This window comes from Rhinolophus hipposideros (genome assembly GCF_964194185.1).
Source record: "Rhinolophus hipposideros genome assembly, contig: SUPER_9_unloc_1, whole genome shotgun sequence".
Taxonomy (NCBI): domain Eukaryota; kingdom Metazoa; phylum Chordata; class Mammalia; order Chiroptera; family Rhinolophidae; genus Rhinolophus; species Rhinolophus hipposideros.
In genome coordinates this window covers 26,330-47,769 of record NW_027669497.1, presented here as the reverse complement: position 1 = coordinate 47,769, position 21,440 = coordinate 26,330, and the positions used below count along the sequence as shown (strand labels likewise).

The window sequence follows — 21,440 nt, the reverse complement described above, 5'->3', positions numbered from 1 at the left end:
GAACTACCGCAGCTGCGGGAGAGGGAAGGACTCGGACTGCTAGGGCTCCGCTTACGGCCCACAGGGCTGAGGGGGCAGCATATAGCACAGCTGAACACAATGCTCTCTCACGGCAGACCTCGGAGCAAAGACTGAGGGAAGAGGGCTGAAATCGGTGGTTTAAGACCTCACTGCCGAGCGGAGAACGGAAGCCTTAGGCACAGAGACTAGCCGCCCCCTCCCTACCCTCCCAGAGCTCGCCCTGCCCCCACCTGCCCGGTGCTAGAAGCGTTAAAGTAGCAGTGTCGGATCAAAGGACAGAATATTTGCTGCTCTGAGAACTGTGGACCGCAGACACAGATTCGCAGCTCAACTAGTTCTGGCAAAGGGGAGGGAGCTGTGGAAGCAGGACTGGCTGTGGTGGTGGTCGCCGCCATTGCTCTGGGCCACCTCTCACAACTCACCCCGCCCCTAGCCCCACCTATCTGGGCGGATCCCTGCGGGAGTAAACAGAACTGCTGAAACAAACGGGCTCTGAATCTGGTGCACAAAGAGCTTTGGAACTCCAAAAGCTCTTCGCATACCTATCAACCTGTTGCAGAAGACACTCCTGTAGATGTCTAGGAAGAGAAATAGTAAATCAGTGATTGCCATGAATAACCAAGGCAACAAGATAGCTCAGAAAGAAAGTGAAAAGTCTCCAGAAAAGGAACTTAGAGATATGGACCTTTGTGATTTAAATGACAGAGAATTCAAGATCGCAATTCTGAAAAAACTGAACGAGATGCAAGAAAACACAGAAAGGCAGTTTAATGAACTCAGAAACACAATCAAAGAACACCATGAGCATTTTACAAAAGAGATTGAAATCTTGAAAAAGAACCAAATAGAATTTCTGGAGATTAAGAACTCAATAGAAGAAATTAACAATAAAATATCCAGCTTAGGTAGTAGAGTTGACCAGATGGAGGAAAGAATCAGTGACATCGAAGATAGGAACCTGGAATTTACACAGAGGGAAGAAGAAAGAGACTTGAGACTTAAAAGAAATGAAAGAACTCTACAAGAACTTTCTGACTCCATCAGAAAGAGCAATATAAGAATAATGGGCATACCAGAAGGAGAAGAAAGAGGGAAGGGAACAGAGAATATATTCAAACAAATCGTCGATGAGAACTTCCCAAAGTTGTGGACAGAACTGGATCCTCGAATCCAAGAAGCAAATAGAACACCCAATTACCTCAATCCCAACAGGCCTTCACCAAGGCACATTGTATTGAAGCTGTCTAAAATCAATGAAAAAGAAAGAATCCTCAAGGCAGCCAGGGAAAAGAAGACGGTAACTTACAAAGGAAAGCCCATTAGATTATCATCAGATTTTTCAGCAGAAACTCTACAAGCTAGGAGGGAATGGAACCAAATATTCAAACTATTGAAAGAGAGAAATCATGAGCCAAGAATAATATATCCAGCAAAGATCTCTTTTAGATATGAAGGAGGAATAAAGACCTTTCCAGACATCCAGAAGCTGAGGGGATTTTCTAATACACAACCTGCACTACAAGAAATACTAAAGGAGGCTATTAGACCACCATCAACAGGGACAACTTGTGGCAACCGAAACATAAAAAGGGGGAGCGTAAAGGCCTGAACTGGAATATGGGAATAGAGAAAGTAAGCGTACTGAAGAAACTGGAATACTCTAAATATCAAACTTTCTTTTACATAAACTCAAGGGTAACCACTCAAAAAACATCCAATCTGAAATATATACTGTAATAAAAGAAGAAACAGAGGGAAACATCATAGAATACCACCACACAGAAATAACAGACAACAACAAAAAGGCAAAGAAACAATGGAGACACAGCCTTACCAGAAAACTAAAGACAGAATGATAGGAAATCCTCACATATCAATAATCACCCTCAATGTAAATGGACTGAACTCACCAATAAAGAGACACAGAGTAGCAGATTGGATCAAAAAACTAAACCCAACCATATGCTGCCTACAAGAGACACATCTCAGCTACAAGGACAAGCATAGACTCAAAGTGAAAGGGTGGAAATTGACACGCCAAGCAAATGGTACCCAGAGAAAATCAGGTGTAGCCATAATGATTTCCGATGAAACAGACTTCAGGGTGAAAAAGATAACAAGAGACAAAGATGGACATTTCATAATGGTAAAGGGGACTATACAACAAGAAGACATAACAGTCATCAATATTTATGCCCCCAATCAGGGAGCACCGAAATATACCAAGCAACTACTAACAGAACTAAAGGGAGAAATTGACCAAAACACAATTATACTAGGGGACTTAAATACATCATTGACAGCTATGGATAGATCATCCAAACAGAAGATAAATAACGAAATCGCAGCCCTAAATGACACATTAGATGAATTGGACATCATTGACATATATAGAGCACTTCATCCTAAAACATCAGACTATACATTCTTTTCTAGGGTACATGGAACATTCTGAAGGATAGACCATATATTGGGACACAAAATCAGCCTCAGCAAATTTAAGAAGATTGAAATCATACCAAGCATATTCTCTGATCACAAGGCTTTGAAATTGGATATCAACTGCAAAAAGAAAGCAGGAAAAAACACAAATACATGGAGATTAAACAACATACTATTAAAGAACGACTGGGTCAAAGAAGAAATTAGAGGAGAGCTCAAAAGATACATAGAAACAAATGACAATGAAAATACATCCTACCAAAATTTTTGGGATGCCGCGAAAGCAGTTTTAAGAGGGAAATTTATATCATTACAGGCCTATCTCAAGAAACAAGAAAAATCCCAAATAAATAACCTCATGTTACACCTTAAAAAACTAGAAAAAGAAGAACAAGCGAAACCCAAGGTCAGCAGAAGAAAGGAAATAACAAAAATCAGAGCAGAACTAAATGAAATAGAGAACAAAAAGACAATAGAAAAAATTAATGTGACAAAAAGCTGGTTCTTTGAAAAGATTAACAAAATCGACAAACCCTTGGCTAGACTCACTAAGATAAAAAGAGAGAAGACACTAATTAACAAAATCAGAAGTGAAAAAGGGGAAGTTATCGCGGACACCACAGAAATACAAAGGATTATCCAAGAATACTATGAAGGACTATATGCCACCAAATTTAATAACTTAGAAGAAATGGACAAGTTCTTAGAAACATATAGCCTTCCAAGGCTGAATCATGAAGAACTGGAAAATCTTAACAGGCTGATCACCAGTAACGAAATTGAATCAGTCATCAAAAACCTTCCCAAAATCAAAAGTCCTGGACCAGATGGCTTCACCAGTGAATTCTACCAAACCTTCAAAGAGGATCTAATACCAATCCTGCTCAAACTCTTCCAAAAAATTGAAGAAGAGTCAGTACTCCCTAACTCATTTTATGAGGCCAACATTACCCTGATACCAAAACCTGGTAAGGACAACACAAAAAAAGAAAACTACAGACCTATATCTCTGATGAATACAGATGCTAAAATGCTAAAGAAAATTCTAGGATATCGAATACAACAATGCATTAAAAAGATTATTCATCACGACCAAGTGGGGTTCATCCCCGGGGCACAAGGATGGTTCAACATTCGCAAATCCATCAATGTGATACATCACATAAACAAAATAAAGGACAAAAATCATATGATTCTATCAATTGATGCAGAAAAAGCATTTGATAAGATACAACATCCATTTATGATTAAAACACTTACTAAAATTGGTATAGAAGGAAAATACCTCAACATAATAAAGGCCATATACGACAAGCCCTCAGCTAATCTCATAATTAATGGTGAAAAGCTGAAGCCCTTTGCTCTACGTTCAGGAACACGACAAGGATGTCCCCTATCACCTCTGCTTTTCAACATAGTGTTGGAAGTCCTCGCCAGAGCTATCAGGCAAGAGAAAGAAATAAAAGGCATCCAAATTGGGAATGAAGAAGTTAAATTGTCACTCTTTGCAGATGACATGATGCTATATATAGAAAACCCTAAAGACTCCACCGAAAAGCTATTAGAAACAATCAATGAATACAGTAAAGTTGCTGGCTACAAAATCAACGTACAAAAGTCCATTGCTTTCTTATATACCAACAATGAAATCTCAGAAAAAGAGATAGAAAAAAACAATTCCTTTTGCAATTGCAGCAAAAAGAATAAAATACCTAGGAATAAACTTAACCAAGGATGTGAAGGATTTATATGCTGAAAACTATAAGACATTTTTGAAAGAAATTGAAGAAGACACAAAGAAATGGAAAGACATTCCGTGCTCATGGATTGGAAGAATCAACATAGTTAAAATGGCCATATTACCCAGAGCCATATACAGATTTAATGCAATCCCCATTAAAATCCCAATGGCATTTTTTAAAGAAATAGAACAAAAAATCATCAGATTTGTTTGGAACCACAAAAGACCCCGAATAGCCATAGCAATATTAAAAAAAAAGAACAATACTGGAGGTATCACACTCCCTGATTTTTCCTTGTACTACAGGGCTACAATAATCAAAACAGCTTGGTATTGGCGGAAAAACAGACACATAGACCAATGGAATAGAATTGAGAACCCAGAAATAAAACCACATAAATATGGACAGATAATTTTTGACAAAGAAGCTAAAAACATACAATGGAGAAAAGACAGCCTCTTCAATAAATGGTGCTGGCAGAATTGGATAGCTACGTGCAAAAGAATGAAACTGGACTGCTATCTGTCACCATGTACCAAAACTAATTCAAAATGGATCAAAGACTTAAGCATAAGACCTGACACAATAAACTGCATTGAAGAAAACATAGGTACTAAACTTATGGACCTTGGGTTCAAAGAGCATTTTATGAATTTGACTCCAAAGGCAATGGAAGTAAAAACTAAAATAAACAAATGGGATTATATGAAACTGAAAAGCTTCTGCACAGCAAAAGAAACTATTGACAAAATAATGAGGCAACCAACTGAATGGGAGAAGATTTTCGCAAACAGTTCCTCTGATAAGGGGCGAATATCCAAAATATACAAGGAACTCATGAAACTCAACAACAAAAAAACAAACAACCCAATTGAAAAATGGGCAGAGGACCTGAAGAGACAATTCTCCAAAGAGGATATACAAATGGCAAATAGACATATGAAAAAATGCTCAACATCGCTAATCATCTGAGAAATGCAAATGAAAACCACAATGAGATATCACCTCACCCCAGTCAGAATGGCTTTCATCAACAAAACAAATAGTAACAAGTGTTGGAGGGGCTGTGGAGAAAAAGGAACCCTCATACACTGTTGGTGGGAATGCCGACTGGTGCAGCCGCTATGGAAGGCAGTGTGGAGGTCCCTCAAGAAATTATGAATAGAATTACCATATGACCCAGCAATCGCTCTCCTGGGTATCTACCCCAAAAATATAAAAGCATCTCTCTATAGAGACACGTGTACTCCAAGGTTCATTGCAGCTTTGTTTACGGTGGCCAAGACATGGAAACAACCAAAATGTCCTTCGATAGATGAATGGATAAAGAAGTTGTGGTACATATACACAATGGAATACTATTCGGCGTTAAGGAAAGATGATATAGGAGCATTTGTGACAACATGGATGGATCTCGAGAGAATAATGCTAAGTGAAATAAGTCAGACAGAAAAAGCAGAGAACCCTATGATTTCACTGATATGTGGTATATAAACCAAAAAGAACAAGACAAACAAATGAGAAACAAAAACTCATAGACACAGACAATAATTCAGTGGTTACCAGAGGGTAAGGGGGTGGGGGGTGGGTGATGAGGGTAAAGGGGATCAAATATATGGTGATGGAAGGAGAACTGACTCTGGGTGGTGAACACGCAATGGGATTTATAGACGATGTAATACAGAATTGTACAGCTGAAATGAATGTAAATTTACTAACAATTGTCACCCCAATAAAATTAATTAAAAAAAAAAACAAACACTAAACAAACAAAAAAAAGAATCTCTGCTTTTCAAATTGGTTATTATTTTATGCAACACATGTACTCTTCAATTAGATGAAGACACTTAAATATATTCACAATGAAATGATTTAGATCATAGTGCAATCCTTTTGTAATATGGGTTTTGAGATGGAGAACGTGAATTCGAAACTTTCAAAACTCTACTATTATTTTAGTCTAAATGATGAACCTAATATCCTGGAAACTAATATAAAACAATATGGAATGTCCACGGACTGTAAGCGAAAAAGAAAATGGAGAAAACACTTCCTCCTAACAAGTATACCATACCAACATACAAAGTGTAAAAAAATAAAACTATATGTCTTATGCTATATAGTTTTATAACTGAAAGCTACCAGGAAGATTTCATGACTGTTAGAATGAGTACCGGAATCCATTAAAGATTCCATTTAGGCACGAGTATGATAAAAGTCAGGCTGGTATAACGTAAAAGTCACATTAAAAATCCTTACCCTTAACCAAATTGCATATCTCCGTCACTGTGGGAAAACTCCCTATAGAATTTTACTATCACTATACATATCCCAGCCCCTTCTTTTTCTCAGCTCCCATCTTCGATACTTACTAAAGTTAAAAGAACAACAACAAAACAATGAAGTGTCAAATGGTCATATGTTATAAAATGTTTCACACTGACCAATTTTCCATAACAAACATAAAACAATGATAGGTGGAACACTACCAAATTTTACAACTCGGTGCTACACAAAACTAAATTAAGAGCACAACAGTTAATTTCACACAGGAGCCTTTTACCTTGGTACCAACATCGAAGAGTCCATCGTCTGACGAAGACCATGAATCATCACTGCCATGTTTCCAGGAAAGACTTCGGGGAAAGATACACAAAAGAAACAAGTGAATTCATTTCTTTACAAAAGCAGCAACAACAACAACAAAAGGAGTAAAATTCAGCTATCTGCATATGAAATGAAGTTTCTTTATATGATTAAAATTTAGATGATGTTCTAGAAAAGCGATCAGTTATCTATTTCTGAATGCACCACTCCCAACTCATGCACGAGTTAATGAAGATACACTCTAAGTTTCCATAACAAAGAATGACAGCCAATATGTTGGCAACACCTGAAAGTACCTTGTTTTCACCAAAAGTCCCCAGGGCTGAATTGAAAACGCAATTAATAGCTGACAAGAGGAACCTGAACTGGGACAAAAGCAATGACCTAAACCAAGGTAGAACGATACACTGAGCCTTCTCCACGGTCTGTCCCTGGTTCAAAGATTAATCTGTGTGGGTCAAAAACGGCAGTCTTGCGTCTTTAACGTAGAAAGCAGTTATTAAATTGACCCCATTCCTTCCTTTCACCCTGAAACATTACAGTGAGGTCCCTGAAATGTGTGAAATGTTTGCAAGTTACACGTACAAAAGTCAAAGAACAAATAATGTATGTTGTTAGCCTCCCCACTCTCCGATCACTTGTCCGCACAGCTTCCTGGCAATCTCCAACCTTGAAAACTTCAGCCTACGAAGGCATAGAGACTCCTGAAACAAGGTTGGGCTCAAATGACCCACAGTAGGACTTTTCTATTTCCCTGTTCCTGGAAAATAAGCTCAATGGAGCCTCAGTCATCCACTCCCAACACAGGCATGTTACCACCTACCCAACTCCATTACTGTTTTCACAATCAGTCCTCCCTCTGCCCAACCCTCCATCTCCCTGGGAAGGACATCAGCCCGTTGGGAAAAGAGGTGGAGGTGACGAGACACCTGCCGTGGGCCATAGATCTATGTAGTTCAGCAATCTCCAGTGCCTTTGGACTCGAGGGGACCCCCTCTGTAATTTCGGGTGCAGGTGGATGATACCACATTCCTACTTGCTATTAAGAGAATGTTTCCAGAGGCTCAAAGGTTTAATATGTTTTCATACAACCTTAAATTTTGCTGGTTCCTCCAATTCAACAAACAAAAAAGCAGCAACCTGTTCAGATACCCTTGAACCCCTTACTTTAATCTGCTTCTTTAGACAACTACCAACATCCGGTGTCCTTCTTGCTTGTAATTTCTCTTTACCTTGTCATACCCTACTATTCTGATCTCTTTTCCCTTATCTGATCTGTGATCTCTATTCTAAAAGCTTTATTCCTATTCCAACCCAGTGTTGGTCCTATTGAGACTTGGATTCCCCTGCTAATTCCATTCTTATCCTCTTCCACTGCATTCACTAGACCTTTCCATAATTAAACCCTCACCCAAAAGATGATAAAGAAGGAATTGTGCTGGGCTTAGAAACCTACACTTAATCTCATTTCATCACTCACTATACTTAAATAAGTCACTTTAATCTCTTGGAGCTCAAACTCCTCATGTGATCAACTACTTGACCAAAACATTAATGGCAGCATGAAGTACTAGGGGGTGTTTTGAATAATTAATTGCTAACATTCCTTTAACACCTGGAATTCTATGTACTTTTGATTCTGTCAAGAAAAATGGAGAACACTTAGCTGGCAGAAGTGGAAAAAAAATAACACAACAACGGCAACAATAATACCCCGAGAATGCAGAGAAAAAGGGGAAAAAAATCAAGAAAACTCATGGAAGAGGGAAGAAAGACTCTGGAAAAAGAGAAAAAACTTCCTACAACAAGGGAAAGGTATTAGCCAGAAGGGAAACACAGGCTGGGAAGTCAGTCAGTAGAGGAATCAATTAGAAATATCATCTCAATTTGTGCTGCATTAACACAACATGGTCTATACATAGATGTTCTTCACTTACAGAACAACGATTCATCCCAAGAAGTGTACATCGCATTATACCTGAAAACATTTATCTGATTAGGTCTTGCTTATGTACAACCTGTGGTTTGGTGGCCACAACGAACTGAGATCTGCCCTAAACACTGATGGTGAAAACAAGGTTCTCGTGACTGCTGCAACTGTCAAGTACATTCAGACAAGAGCTTGGGCTAACTGGGCTTGGTAGGAAACTTCTAAATCAGCACTAAGGCATCACTAAACGGGACTCTCTGAGGCCACCTGACGTGCACCTGAATCTTGAATCCAGACCTGTCCAGGCACTTTTCAGTACAGGCCGAGGGACAAGAGAACGGACTTGGGAAGCCAAGCAGGTGAAGGTCACATCACAGGTCAGCCACTTGGTAACAATGGAACCAAGGGTCAGTTAATCCACCTCCCGGAAGCTCGGCTAATGAATAAATCTAGGCCGAACAGCACAGCTACTTTGCGAATCTACTGTGCCGACGACCTGGGATTACCAATGTTAGGCACATAGTATAGGATCTAGGCCAGAGCAGAACACTCATTAAAGCTTACTGGCTTCTCTGGGCAGTCTCTCAGTTAACATGCAATTTTAGAAATCCATAAAATCCTACCTGCTTGCAGAGTTGCATTTAGAGCATTCATCCACTGTTAAAGAAAAAATTTACATACATTGTAAATACACAACAGAAAAACACAGAACTTTAAAATTATCAGGCTGAACTTATGAAAAAATATTTTTGGGACAACCCCTGAAGACTACAGTAGAATGAATGTTAATGATACTATTGGTGGGAAATTAATACGTGCAGAACTTTTACTTCCACTCCTATTTATATGTGTGTACATATATTTATATTTATATATTCATACATAGATACGTACACATATATGTACATGCATGTACTTATGCATGTTTGTATGTATTATACATTTATATCTAATGAAAGAAAAATAAACGGGATGTGCAATCATTTGATAGCTACAAGTCAAGTGCTACTTACAATGATTGTAATCCTCCCAAACCCATTGCAGTCAACGAAACGGTATCAGCAGTAAAATCAGTATCATAAACTAACACGGTGCAATTTAAATAGCATGATTTTTCTGCACTTCTGTCATGAAGAGCAGTTAGAAGAGAGTCCACTTGTTTTGCTCTGACACAGTACCGCTGTGCCGCTCTTCAGTCAAGGGTGTTCAGTTTAGGATGAAACACCCTGTCATTAGCAGCTTAGTCAAGAAGCAGTCTACTTTGCAGCACGGCAAAACACAGGAAATAGACTCTTTCTGGCCCTCTCTCCAGTGCAGGGTAAGTATGAAAGACTTTGCGATTCCAGTTTTATCAAGTCTAACCCCTGAGACTGTTTCCCTCCATTGCTGGAGAGTCTATCCGGCTCACCTCATAGAGCAGGAAGGTCCAAAGGGTTATTGCTGTACAGCAGTGTGTGATGCCATTTTTCTCATCCCTCCCCTTAGTGGCAAATGTGTATAGAAATCATGGTTTTTTACCTTGTAAGTCATATATCATCAAATCCTAAGCCGATGAATAACAGCAAACAAACAAACACACCCCCCCCAAAAGACAAAGAGGTTATCTTGAATAACTACCTTCAATGACCCTGGAGTTTTAAGTTTTTAAACATTCAAAAAGATGGCCACTGTATGATTCCAACTATATGATATTCAGAAAAAAACAAAACTATAGAAGCAGTAAAAAGACGAGTGGTTTCCAGAGGTTAGGGAGAAGGGAGGGCTGAGGAAATGCGGCAGAGAGTATCTATTAGTGAATCTATTCTGTGTGATACTGGAAGGGTGGAGACCTGTCATTATACGTTTGTCATACCCCACAGATTGTACAACAGCAAGAGTAAACTCTAACGTAAAGTGTGGGCTGTGAGTGGTCATGCTGAGTCAGTGCAATTCATAGATCGTCGTGAATGTACCACCCGGGTGCAGGTGTCAACAGCGAGGGAGGCTCTGTGTGGACGGGGATGTGGGTTTTGAGGGAACTTTCTCTACTCTCTACTCAATTTTGCCCTGAACCTAAACCTGCTCTAAAAACGAAGGCTTACTAATAAAAAAAAAAAAAATTTCCACTGAAACTGCTATTACCAGATATGAACACATTAATGCTATTTTCAAACTACAGTCACCTTGAAAATGAATATCAAGGTCCAGTATCAGAATATGATTATTCACCCAACCGAATGAAGCGTATGAAAAGCCATAAACAAAGCAAGTCATTTTTGGAATACTTACACAAGAAAATCACTGATAAACGTGACTGAACATCTCGCTTTAGCATGCTGAATAGTGATGCCAAGTGAATCAAAATGGAATCGTCCCTGTACTTACAGGGCAACTTTGATTCTCATTGTAAATCAGAAATCATTGTGCTGATTTTATTCAAAAGCTATATTGAAACATTAATCACACAAAAAGATTGGAGTTGCCATGGTTATTGCCATAGTAATGTATGTGCAATACCTGTGAAATACTCACGAAAAGGCAAAAAAGTAACCAGCACTGCAATGTTTAATGGATGATACAACTGAAACCAATACCAAGGCACGTCACCATATTCCTTGCTATTAAAATAAAATTTTAAGCTACACTAAAAATTAAGTCAGGCCTATAACTGCTGTGCAGAAAAGATTTCATACAGCAGGCCTGACTGCTATCCTTTGAAAGTCCTGCTTGGATGGCTGGCCCTTGGCTGGTATCTGGAAACCTGCATATGGGGAGGGTTCCCACCATTCCCTAACTAAGTGTGGCTCACCGTGCCTGAACTGCTTGTACAAACAAGGTGGTTTATGCTGGACACTCGCTTTCCTTCTGGGAATCAGGAATGTTAGCATCTGCTAGGGGGACGCTGCCTATGTGACTGGCGTGCCATGAAAGCACTCCATGAAGGCACTGAGTCTAATGAGACTCCAGTACCACTAGACAGCATTTCACATGTGGTGCCAGAATTTAATAGTGGGGTATTAAGCACATCCTGCTAACTCCACAGGACATGCGTCTTGGAAACTTGCGCCTGGTTCCCTCCTGTCATAGACATTGCCACACACACCTTTTCTCTTTGCTGATTTTGCTCTCACTGTAACAAATCACAGGCACTAGTACAGCTATAAGCTGAGTCTTGTAAAGTGCTCTAGTGAATAACCAAACCCAGGGGTGGTATTAAGAACCTCTAATAAATGGCATTATATGAAATTTTCATTCTGTGGGTTGATGCTTTCTACATGATTAAGGTCAGAAGGTGATTTTGCAGATTACCTGTCATTAAATTTGTTTTTTTTGATTCTTCTTTTGCAGATTCCTGTAGAGCTAGATATATTTGAATAAAGGCATAAAGAGGATAAATGAAATGATGTCAGAAAATACTGTAAAACAAGCAACCATCCTATTTTAATCAGAATAAAAAATAAAAAATCCTAATGACAACATGTTCTATCAGTTCCTATATAGCAAATGAAGAGATCGCACTGTCAATTTTCTACAACTAGGCAAGGTTTATGTTCTTTTTATAATACTTATGAATCAATCAAGTAACTGGGATAATTACAGAAAAACATATAACTATCACTTGTAGTATAATAATGTACACTGATTATAGAGTTCCTTTGCTTTCTAAACTTCTTTATTTCTTATAAAACTAAAAACATAGCTCTCGTGTGAAAAGGCAGTGGTTAACAGAATATGTGAAAATGAAACAAAAAATTATATCCATGTAGGATGAATTACCCCTGGATATACCAAGAAACTCAACATTCAGAGGAAAAAAACATGTCTTCCCTATTGACCTGCTGCTTTTCTCTCTCCATCTGATAATGTCCTAGTCACTCTTCTCATGTCCCATTGAAATGCTAGTGCACATTCTGGAAACCTAGGAATCATCTTAGTTTTCTCACTCCCCACTAACTTTTTACATTCAATTATCACTAAATTGTATTAACCATAACACTCTCCAGGCTCTGCTTTATTTTTCCACAGCCACTGCCCTAGTCAAACAGGGGCTCTTAGCAGATGGCTTTCACAGGGGGAAAAATGAGACACCACCGACTGTTATTGTTGCTTCCTAAATGAATAGGATTTATTTTCAGCAAAACAAATGAGAAAGACATAAGCCAGCAAAGACCAACATGTTAAATTGAATAAATTAACCTTCCTGACTTTCTTTTCTTTCAAAATGGATGGGTGAAAACATCACAATGGACTGATACTAGTCCAAGGAAGTAAAAGCTTCCTTTGTCTGCGACTTATTTTTATGTGCTTTTCTTCAATCTATCCTCTATGTGAGGGGCCAGCAAACTCCAACCTGCCATCAGTTTTTGTAAATAAAGCTTTACTGTAGCACGGTCTTGCCTATTCAGTTGGCCCACGACTGCTTTCATACCATGATGGCAGATTTGAGTAGGTATGACAGAGACCACATGGCCTAAAATCAGGCCCTTTACAGATAAGCTTGCTGGTCCCTGCTTTATACCACAACCAGAGTGTCCGAATGCTGTCTCATCTTGTTCCTAGTCTGCTCAAAACTCTCCCATGATCCCTGCAGTAACCATTGCTGAGTCCCTGCCCACTTGCCATTTCTTCATCTTCATTCTCACTGGAGAACCACAATGCTGTGTGGATATTTACTGTCCCAATACACAAAGAACATGGCCTCTCTCCAGCTCCACAAAGAAAAATGATTATACTATGCTAATCACAGTGACTGCTTTACCCCTAACTGCTGTGGGAACCAGCATGTGCTGTACCCCAGCCTGGAAATGTTAAGGGATCTACTGGCAGCCTCTCAGTCTTCTTCCTATTTAAAAGAATCACATAGCTGATCATCACTGTTTATCAGGGAAACGGAAATCAAAACCACAGAGCAATACCACCTCATTACTGTCAGATGGCTATCATCAAAATGGCACCAGATAACAAATGTCGGCAAGGAAGTGGAGGAAAGGGAAAACAGAGCCTGCACTGTTTTTGGATTTGTAAATTGTTATATTCACTGTGGGAAACAGTATGGAGATTCCTCAAAATATCAGAAATAGAACTGCCATGAGATCTTGCAATTCTACTTCTGGGTATTTGTCCAACGAAAACCAAAACAGTAATTTGAAAAGACATCTGCACCTCTATGTTCACCGCAGCAGTATATATAATAGCCAGGATATGGAAGCAACATAGGTGTCCTTCGATAGATGAATGCATAAAGAGGATTTGATATGTGTGTGTGGGGTGTGTGTGTGTGTGTGTGTATGTGTGTGTATACAGTAATACTATAACTGATATTAGAATAATTAACTCATCCATAATATAACTGATATAATAATAACTCATCCATAAAAGATGAAATCTTGCCCTTTGTAACAATATGGAAGTTCCTAGAGGTATTATGTAAGTGAAAGAAGACAGAGAAAGACAAATACCTTATGATCTCATTTATATGTGGAACCTAAAAAAACAAAACAAACAAAACAGAAACAGACCCATAGCTACAAAAAACTAACTTGATTGTTCCCAGATGAAAGGGAGTTGAAGAGATGAACGAAAAAGAAAGTGTATGAGAAGTACAAACTTCCAGTGATGAAATATCTAAGCCACAGGGATGTAGTTAACAGCACAGGGAAAATATCAATAATATTACAGTCACTTTGAAGGGTGATAGATGCTTACTAGACATATTGTGGTGATAACCTCGCAAGGCATATCAATGTCAAATCACTATGTTGTACACCTGAACGGATATAATGTTGTATGCCAACTATATAACACAGAAACGCAGTCCTTCAGCCTTTGGATATTGTCCTGTGAGAATATGATGCTTGGAGCCATTGCTAATTAACCAGCCAGCAAAGAAAATGGAAAACCTATAGAAACGCAGTCCTTCAGCCTTTGGATATTGTCCTGTGAGAATATGATGCTTGGAGCCGTTGCTAATTAACCAGCCAGCAAATGAGACTTAAACGAAACACTGACAACCTCACAACTGAAATAGGGACAACAACAGGCAACTCATGGCATCACAGAACCACCAAAACCATCCTGGTGCCTCCTGTTGTAACCACTGTTAATTAGGTCACCTATTACCTGCAGCTAAAACATTCTAACTGACATATTTCCCAAGGCCTACAGGATAAGAGCAACTCCTTTCTCTAGAACTAAAGACTTTCCTAAGCTTGCCTTACCTAGGTATTCACCACCTTCTCAACCATTCCCACAGCACGCTTTTTATACCATCAAAACTGAACTGCTTGTAAATCCTGCAAAGTTCATTGTATATCTTAGCCTATGTCTGCAGTTCCTTCTGCCAAACCTATAATCTTGATTATTGTTTCCCCTGCCCAACACGGTCCTTCTGCCTCTTTATCTGGCCAACTCCCACTCACACTGCATACTTCCCTTAAATCCTACCCAGATTTTCACAACCGAAATCGTCATCATGGTCATAAAGTGTCTGGCCCACGAGATCTGACAATTAGGTTCACGAAGTCATCCTAGAAAAAGTGCTGCATACCTCATTGCTGAGTATCACTATGGTCACCTTCGAAGTACACCTCTTGGGAAACTATGCACCAATGCTAGCACCTAGTCTACTCTGCGAAGCAATTTTGGAACTCTTTATATGGAATGGCCATCAGAGCTGTTGTTGTATTACTCTTGATGTCCTGAATGTCATCAAAATGTCTTTCTTTCAGTATTTCCTTTATCTTCGGGTAAAGAAAGAAGTCATTGGGGGCCAGATCGGATAAGTAGGGTGGGTGTATCAATACAGTTATTTGTTTACTGGCTAAAAACTCTCTCACAGACAGTGCCATGGGAGCTGATGTATTGCCGTCATGCAACAGCCATGAATAGTGGGCCAAAGGTTGAGGTTGTTTTCTTCTAACATTTTCATGCAGTCTTTTCAGAACTTCCAAAAACTAAACATGGTTAACTGTTTGTCCAGTTGGTACAAATTTATAATGAATAATCCCTCTGATGTCAAAACAGTTTAGCAAAATTGTTTTGACTCTTGATTTCGACTGACAGAACTTTTTGGTCGTGGAGAATTGGCTGACTTCCATTGTGTACTTTGATGCTTTGTTTCAGAATTGTATTGGTACACCCACGTTTCATCACCATTGAAAACACGGCTCAAAACATTGTCTTGCCTCTCCAAAAGGTCTTGGCAGCCTTTGACTCTCCTTTGCTTTTGTTCATCGGTGAGCTCCTTTGGATCTATTTTTGCACACACCTTTCTCATGCCAAGATTGTCAGTTAAAATTTTCCTAACTGTTTCTGTATCGATGTTTACTTGGTCTGCTATGCTTCTCACAGTCAGCCAATGATTTTGACTCACAATTCGATGAATTTTTGCAATGTTTTCCTCCGTTCTGGTCGTTACTGGCCACCATGACGTCTCTTCATCAGTGACGCAATCTTTCCCCTCAGAAAAATGTTTAATCTATTTTTACATGGCCGTTTTCCTCGTGACATTATCCCCATGAACCTGGACTAACATGTTCCTGATTTCACTTCTACTCTTGCCAAGTTTAACAAGAAATTTAATGTTTGATCATAGCTCTGATTCAAGCTCAAACAGCCTCGCAATGGCACACAAAAACATGCAACAACAACGAGCAAGACACTGCTACTCAGCAAGACACCGCCACACATCAACACGAACACAGCTCTGAGACACTGATATACCAAGGTTATGAAACCTTACTGAGCTGTTTGTACAGTGCTGCCAATGTAAGCGCACAGTGGCAAGTTCTCAAACTTAATTGTCAGATCTGATGCTACACACCGAATAACAAACAATAATGATAATTATAAGCTCTCAGTGGGCTCTGGCACCTAGTAAGCACTGTGTAAAGTATAATAAATAATAAAAATGACAATGATAAGAACACGCTCTTGGAGGTAGGGACTGTGGTTTTAAAATGCTTGCCTTCTGCAACATCAAAATAACACTTAGTGCCTAAAAGACTCCTGATGGTTACATAGCAAATGGCTGCAGAGGCAAATAAATACATGAATGAAAAGATTGTCCTTGAAAATTCTGTTTTAAGAAACCATAGAAATAAGCCAGGGACAGCTCTAAAGTCTTAGGGGCACATTAAAGATCAAATTCCATTTCATCTCTGTGTTTCCTATAATTTGCAAAACCACCGACACAAGTGCTTTGATAGAGGTCTACTAAGTTAAAGGGGTCCTCGGGCATTTCAGATTGCACAATGTGCCACATTCAGTGAGCAGAATAGTGTTTTTGTCATTGTGAAACTTTTCTGTACTTTTATTATAATCTTTTGAGTCCTAAGTTAGGCTATGGGAACATTTATTATGATTATCTTTTGACTAATGGCTACAAAGCATCTTGTTCTAGAGAAATTACACTGTTATGACAACTATCCAACTAACAGAAGAAAACATTTTCTTCTAATGAGGTCAACATGTCTCACTCTGTTTTGACTTATGAGAAAAAAAGGTGATAATAGGGAGACCTGGTTGGCATATCCACATGGAAAATAATCCATGCTTCTCAACAAGGCACAGCTTTACTGACTTGTATCAGTAGATACCTTTTAAAAACAGTCTCCCTGCGGAGAACTACCAAAAATGGCGGCGTGAGGTGAGCCTCTGTAACGCTCCCCTGGAATTTACAACTAATCGGACAACAATAACTCCACAAAGGACTCCCTGCACAGCAGACAGGCAAGATGAAGAGGCCGACTACTGAATTCACCTCCAGGTGGGCGAATTGCGTGAGCCGGGGAGGAGGGAAGGGAGAAGTGTGGGGATGGAGCCGCGCAGGGCGAGGATGCACGCAGACCTAGCTCAGAGCTCCAAGCTCGCTGCATCCCGGAACTACCGCAGCTGCGGGAGAGGGAAGGACTCGGACTGCTAGGGCTCTGCTTACGGCCCACAGCACTGAGGGGGCAGCATATAACACGGCTGAACCCAACGCTCACGGCAGAGAACTCGGAGTGAAGACTGAGGGAAGAAGGCTGAAAACGGTGGTTTAAGCCCTCACTGCCGAGCGGAGAACGGAAGCCTTAGGCACGGAGACTAGCGACCCCGCCCTACCCTCCCAGAGCTCGCCCCACCCCCACCTGCCCGGTGCTAGAAGCGAAAAAGTAGCAGTGTCAGATCAAAAGGACAGGATATTTGCAGATCTGAGAACTGTGGACCGTAGACACAGATTCGCAGCTCAACTAGTTCCGGTGAAGGGTTGGGAGCTATGGAAGCGGGACCGGCTGTGGTGGTGATCGCCGCCATTGCTCTGGGCCACCTCTCACAACTCACCCCGCCCCTGGCCCAACCTATCTGGGCGGATCCCTGCAGGAGTAAACAGAACTGCTAAAACATACGGGCTCTTAATCGGGTGCAAAAAGAGCTTTGGAACTTCAAAAGTTCTCTGCACCCCCACAAGGACGTGGCGCCCTATGACCCAGGTGAACTGTTAACAGAGGAGAGGCCCGTCTCCCAGGAAATCCCCCCATTGTGTGAGAAGCTGGAATAGTGCAGAGAAAACATAGCACTACTGTGTCAGAGAGAAAAAAAAAGGCTGCAGTCAGAGAGAAAATAAAATGTTCTACCAACAAGTATTGGAAAACAAAAGAAAGACCTCTTCCTATCAACCTGTTGCAGAAGCCTCTCCTGTAGATGTCTAAGAAGAGAAATAATAAATCAGTAATTGCCAAGAAAAACCAAGGCAACAAGACAGCTCAGAAAGAAAGGGAAGTCTGCAGAAAAGGAACTTAAAGATATGGAAATATGTGACTTAAATGATAGAGAATTCAAGATTGCAGTTCTGAAAAACCTCAAAGAGATGCAAGAAAACACAGGTAGGCAATTTAATGAACTCAGAAACGCAATCAAAGAACAACATGAGCATTTTATGAAAGAGATTGAAAATTTGAAAAAGAACCAAATGGAATTTCTGGAGATTAAGAACTCAATAGAAGAAATTGAGAATGAAATAACCAGCTTAGGTAGTAGAGTTGACCATATGGAGGAAAGAATCAGTGACATCGAAGATAGAAACCTGGAAATTACACAGATGGAAAAAGAAAGAGACTTGAGACTTAAAAGAAATGAAAGAACTCTACAAGAAGTATCTGACTCCATCAGAAAGAGCAATATAAGAATAACGGGCATACCAGAAGGAGAAGAAAGAGAGAAGGGAATAGAGAATATATTCAAAGAAATTGTTAATGAGAACTTCCCAAATTTGTGGACAGAACTGGATCCTCGAATCCAAGAAGCAAATAGAACATCTAATTACCTCAATCCCAACAGGCCTTCTTCAAGGCACATTATATTGAAGCTGTCTAAAATTAACACCAAAGAAAGAATCCTCAAGGCAGCCAGGGAAAAGAAGACGGTAACCTACAAAGGAAACCCCATTAGGTTATCATCAGATTTTTCAGCAGAAACTCTACAAGCCAGGAGGGAGTGGAACCAAATATTCAAAATATCGAAAGAGAGAAATCATGAGCCAAGAATAATATATCCAGCAAAGATATCCTTTAGAGATGAAGGAGGAATAAAGACTTTTCCAGACATACAGAAGCTGAGGGAATTTTCTAATACACGACCTGCACTACAAGAAACACTAAAGGAGGCTATTAGACCACCATCAACAGGGACAATTTGTGGCAACCGAAACATAAAAAAAAAAAAAAGGGGAGTGTAAAGGCCTGAACCAGAATATGGGAATGGAGAATGGAGAAAGTAAGCGTGCTGAAGAAAATGGAATACTCTAAATATCAAACTTTCTTTTACATAATCTTAAGGGTAACAACTCAAAAAAAATCCAGAACTGAAATATATACTGTAATAAAAGAAGAAACAGAGAGAAACATCATAGAATACCCCACACAGAAATAATAGACAACAACAAAAAGGCAAAGAAACAATGGAGTCACAGCCTTACCAGAAAACTAAAGATAGAATGACAGGAAATCCTCACGTATCAATAATCACCCTAAATGTAAATGGACTGAACTCACCAATAAAAAGGCACAGAGTAGCAGATTGGATCAAAAAACTAAACCCAACCACATGCTGTCTCCAAGCGACACATCTCAGCTACAAGGACAAGCATAGACTCAAAGTGAAAGGGTGGAAATTGACACTCCAAGCAAATGGTACCCAGAGAAAATCAGGTGTAGCCATAATGATTTCCGATGAAACAGACTTCAGGGTGAAAAAGATAACAAGAGACAAAGATGGACATTTCATAATGGTAAAGGGGACTATACAACAAGAAGACATAACAGTCATCAATATTTATGCCCCCAATCAGGGAGCACCGAAATATACCAAGCAACTACTAATAGAACTAAAGGGAGAAATTGACCAAAACACAATTATACTAGGGGACTTAAATACATCATTGACAGCTATGGATAGATCATCCAAACAGAAAATAAATAACGAAATAGCAGCCCTAAATGACACATTACATGAAATGGACATCATTGACATATATAGAGCACTTCATCCTAAAACATCAGACTATACATTCTTTTTGAGTGTACATGGAACATTCTCAAGGATAGACCATATATTGGGGCATAAAAGCAGCCTCAGCAAATTTAAGAAGATTGAAATCATACCAAGCATATTCTCTGATCACAAGGCTTTGAAATTGAGATTGGATATCAACTGCGAAAAGAAAGCAGGAAAAAACACAAATACATGGAGATGAAACCACATACTTTTAAAGAACGACTGGGTTAAAGAAGAAATTAGAGGAGAGATCAAAAGATACATAGAAACAAATGACAATGAAAGTACATCCTACCAAAATTTTTGGGATGCAGCGAAAGCAGTTTTAAGAGGGAAGTTTATATCATTACAGGCCTGTCTCAAGAAACGAGAAAAATCCCAAATAAACAACCTCATGTTACACCTCCAAGAACTAGAAAAAGAAGAACAAGTGAAACCCAAGGTCAGCAGAAGAAAGGAAATAACAAAAATCAGAGCAGAGCTCAATGAAATAGAGAACAAAAAGACAATAGGAAAAATTAATGTGACAAAGAGCTGGTTCTTTGAAAAAATTAATAAAATCGACAAACCCTTGGCTAGACTCACTAAGATAAAAAGAGAAAAGACACTAATTAACAAAATCAGAAATGAGAAAGGGGAAGTTATCATGGACACCACAGAAATACAAAGGATCATGCAAGAATACTATGAAGGACTATATGCCACCAAATTCAATAACCTAGAAGAAATGGATAAGATCTTAGAAACATATAGCCTTCCAAGGCTGAACCATGAAGAACTGGAAAATCTAAACAGACCGATCACCAGTAACAAAATTGAATCAGTCATCCAAAACCTTCCCAAAAGGAAAAGTCCAGGACCAGATGGCTTCACTAGTGAATTCTACCAAACCTTCACACAGGATCTAATACCAATCCTGCTCAAACTCTTCCAAAAAATTGAAGAAGAGTCAGTACTCCCTAACTCATTTTATGAGGCCAACATTACCCTGATACCAAAACCTGGTAAGGACAACACAAAAAAAGAAAACTACAGACCTATATCTCTGATGAATACTGATGCAAAAATCCTGAACAAAATTCTAGCAAAGCGAATACAACAATGCATCAAAAAGATTATTCACCACGATGCAGTGGGGTTCATCCCCGGGGCACAAGGATGGTTCAACATCCGCAAATCCATCAATG

General features: G+C 39.4%; 1 protein-coding gene across 7 annotated transcripts in view; it reads right to left on the bottom strand.

Moving 5' to 3' along the window:
* LOC308502943 (uncharacterized protein) overlaps positions 1 to 21,440 on the bottom strand; it is a 90,998-nt gene that overhangs the window by 53,079 nt on the left and 16,479 nt on the right. For 4 of the 7 annotated variants that reach the window (XM_081080741.1, XM_081080744.1, XM_081080743.1 and 1 more), the window contains exons 7-8: positions 9,366 to 9,399; positions 6,769 to 6,841 (exon numbers count right to left, since the gene is read on the bottom strand). In XM_081080741.1, the coding sequence (XP_080936867.1) occupies positions 6,769 to 6,841; positions 9,366 to 9,399 (107 nt within the window). Of the gene's footprint in view, positions 1 to 6,768; positions 6,842 to 9,365; positions 9,400 to 12,030; positions 12,082 to 21,440 lie in introns of all 7 variants that reach the window. The other 3 variants (XM_081080742.1, XM_081080745.1, XM_081080740.1) reach the window with 1 other exon arrangement.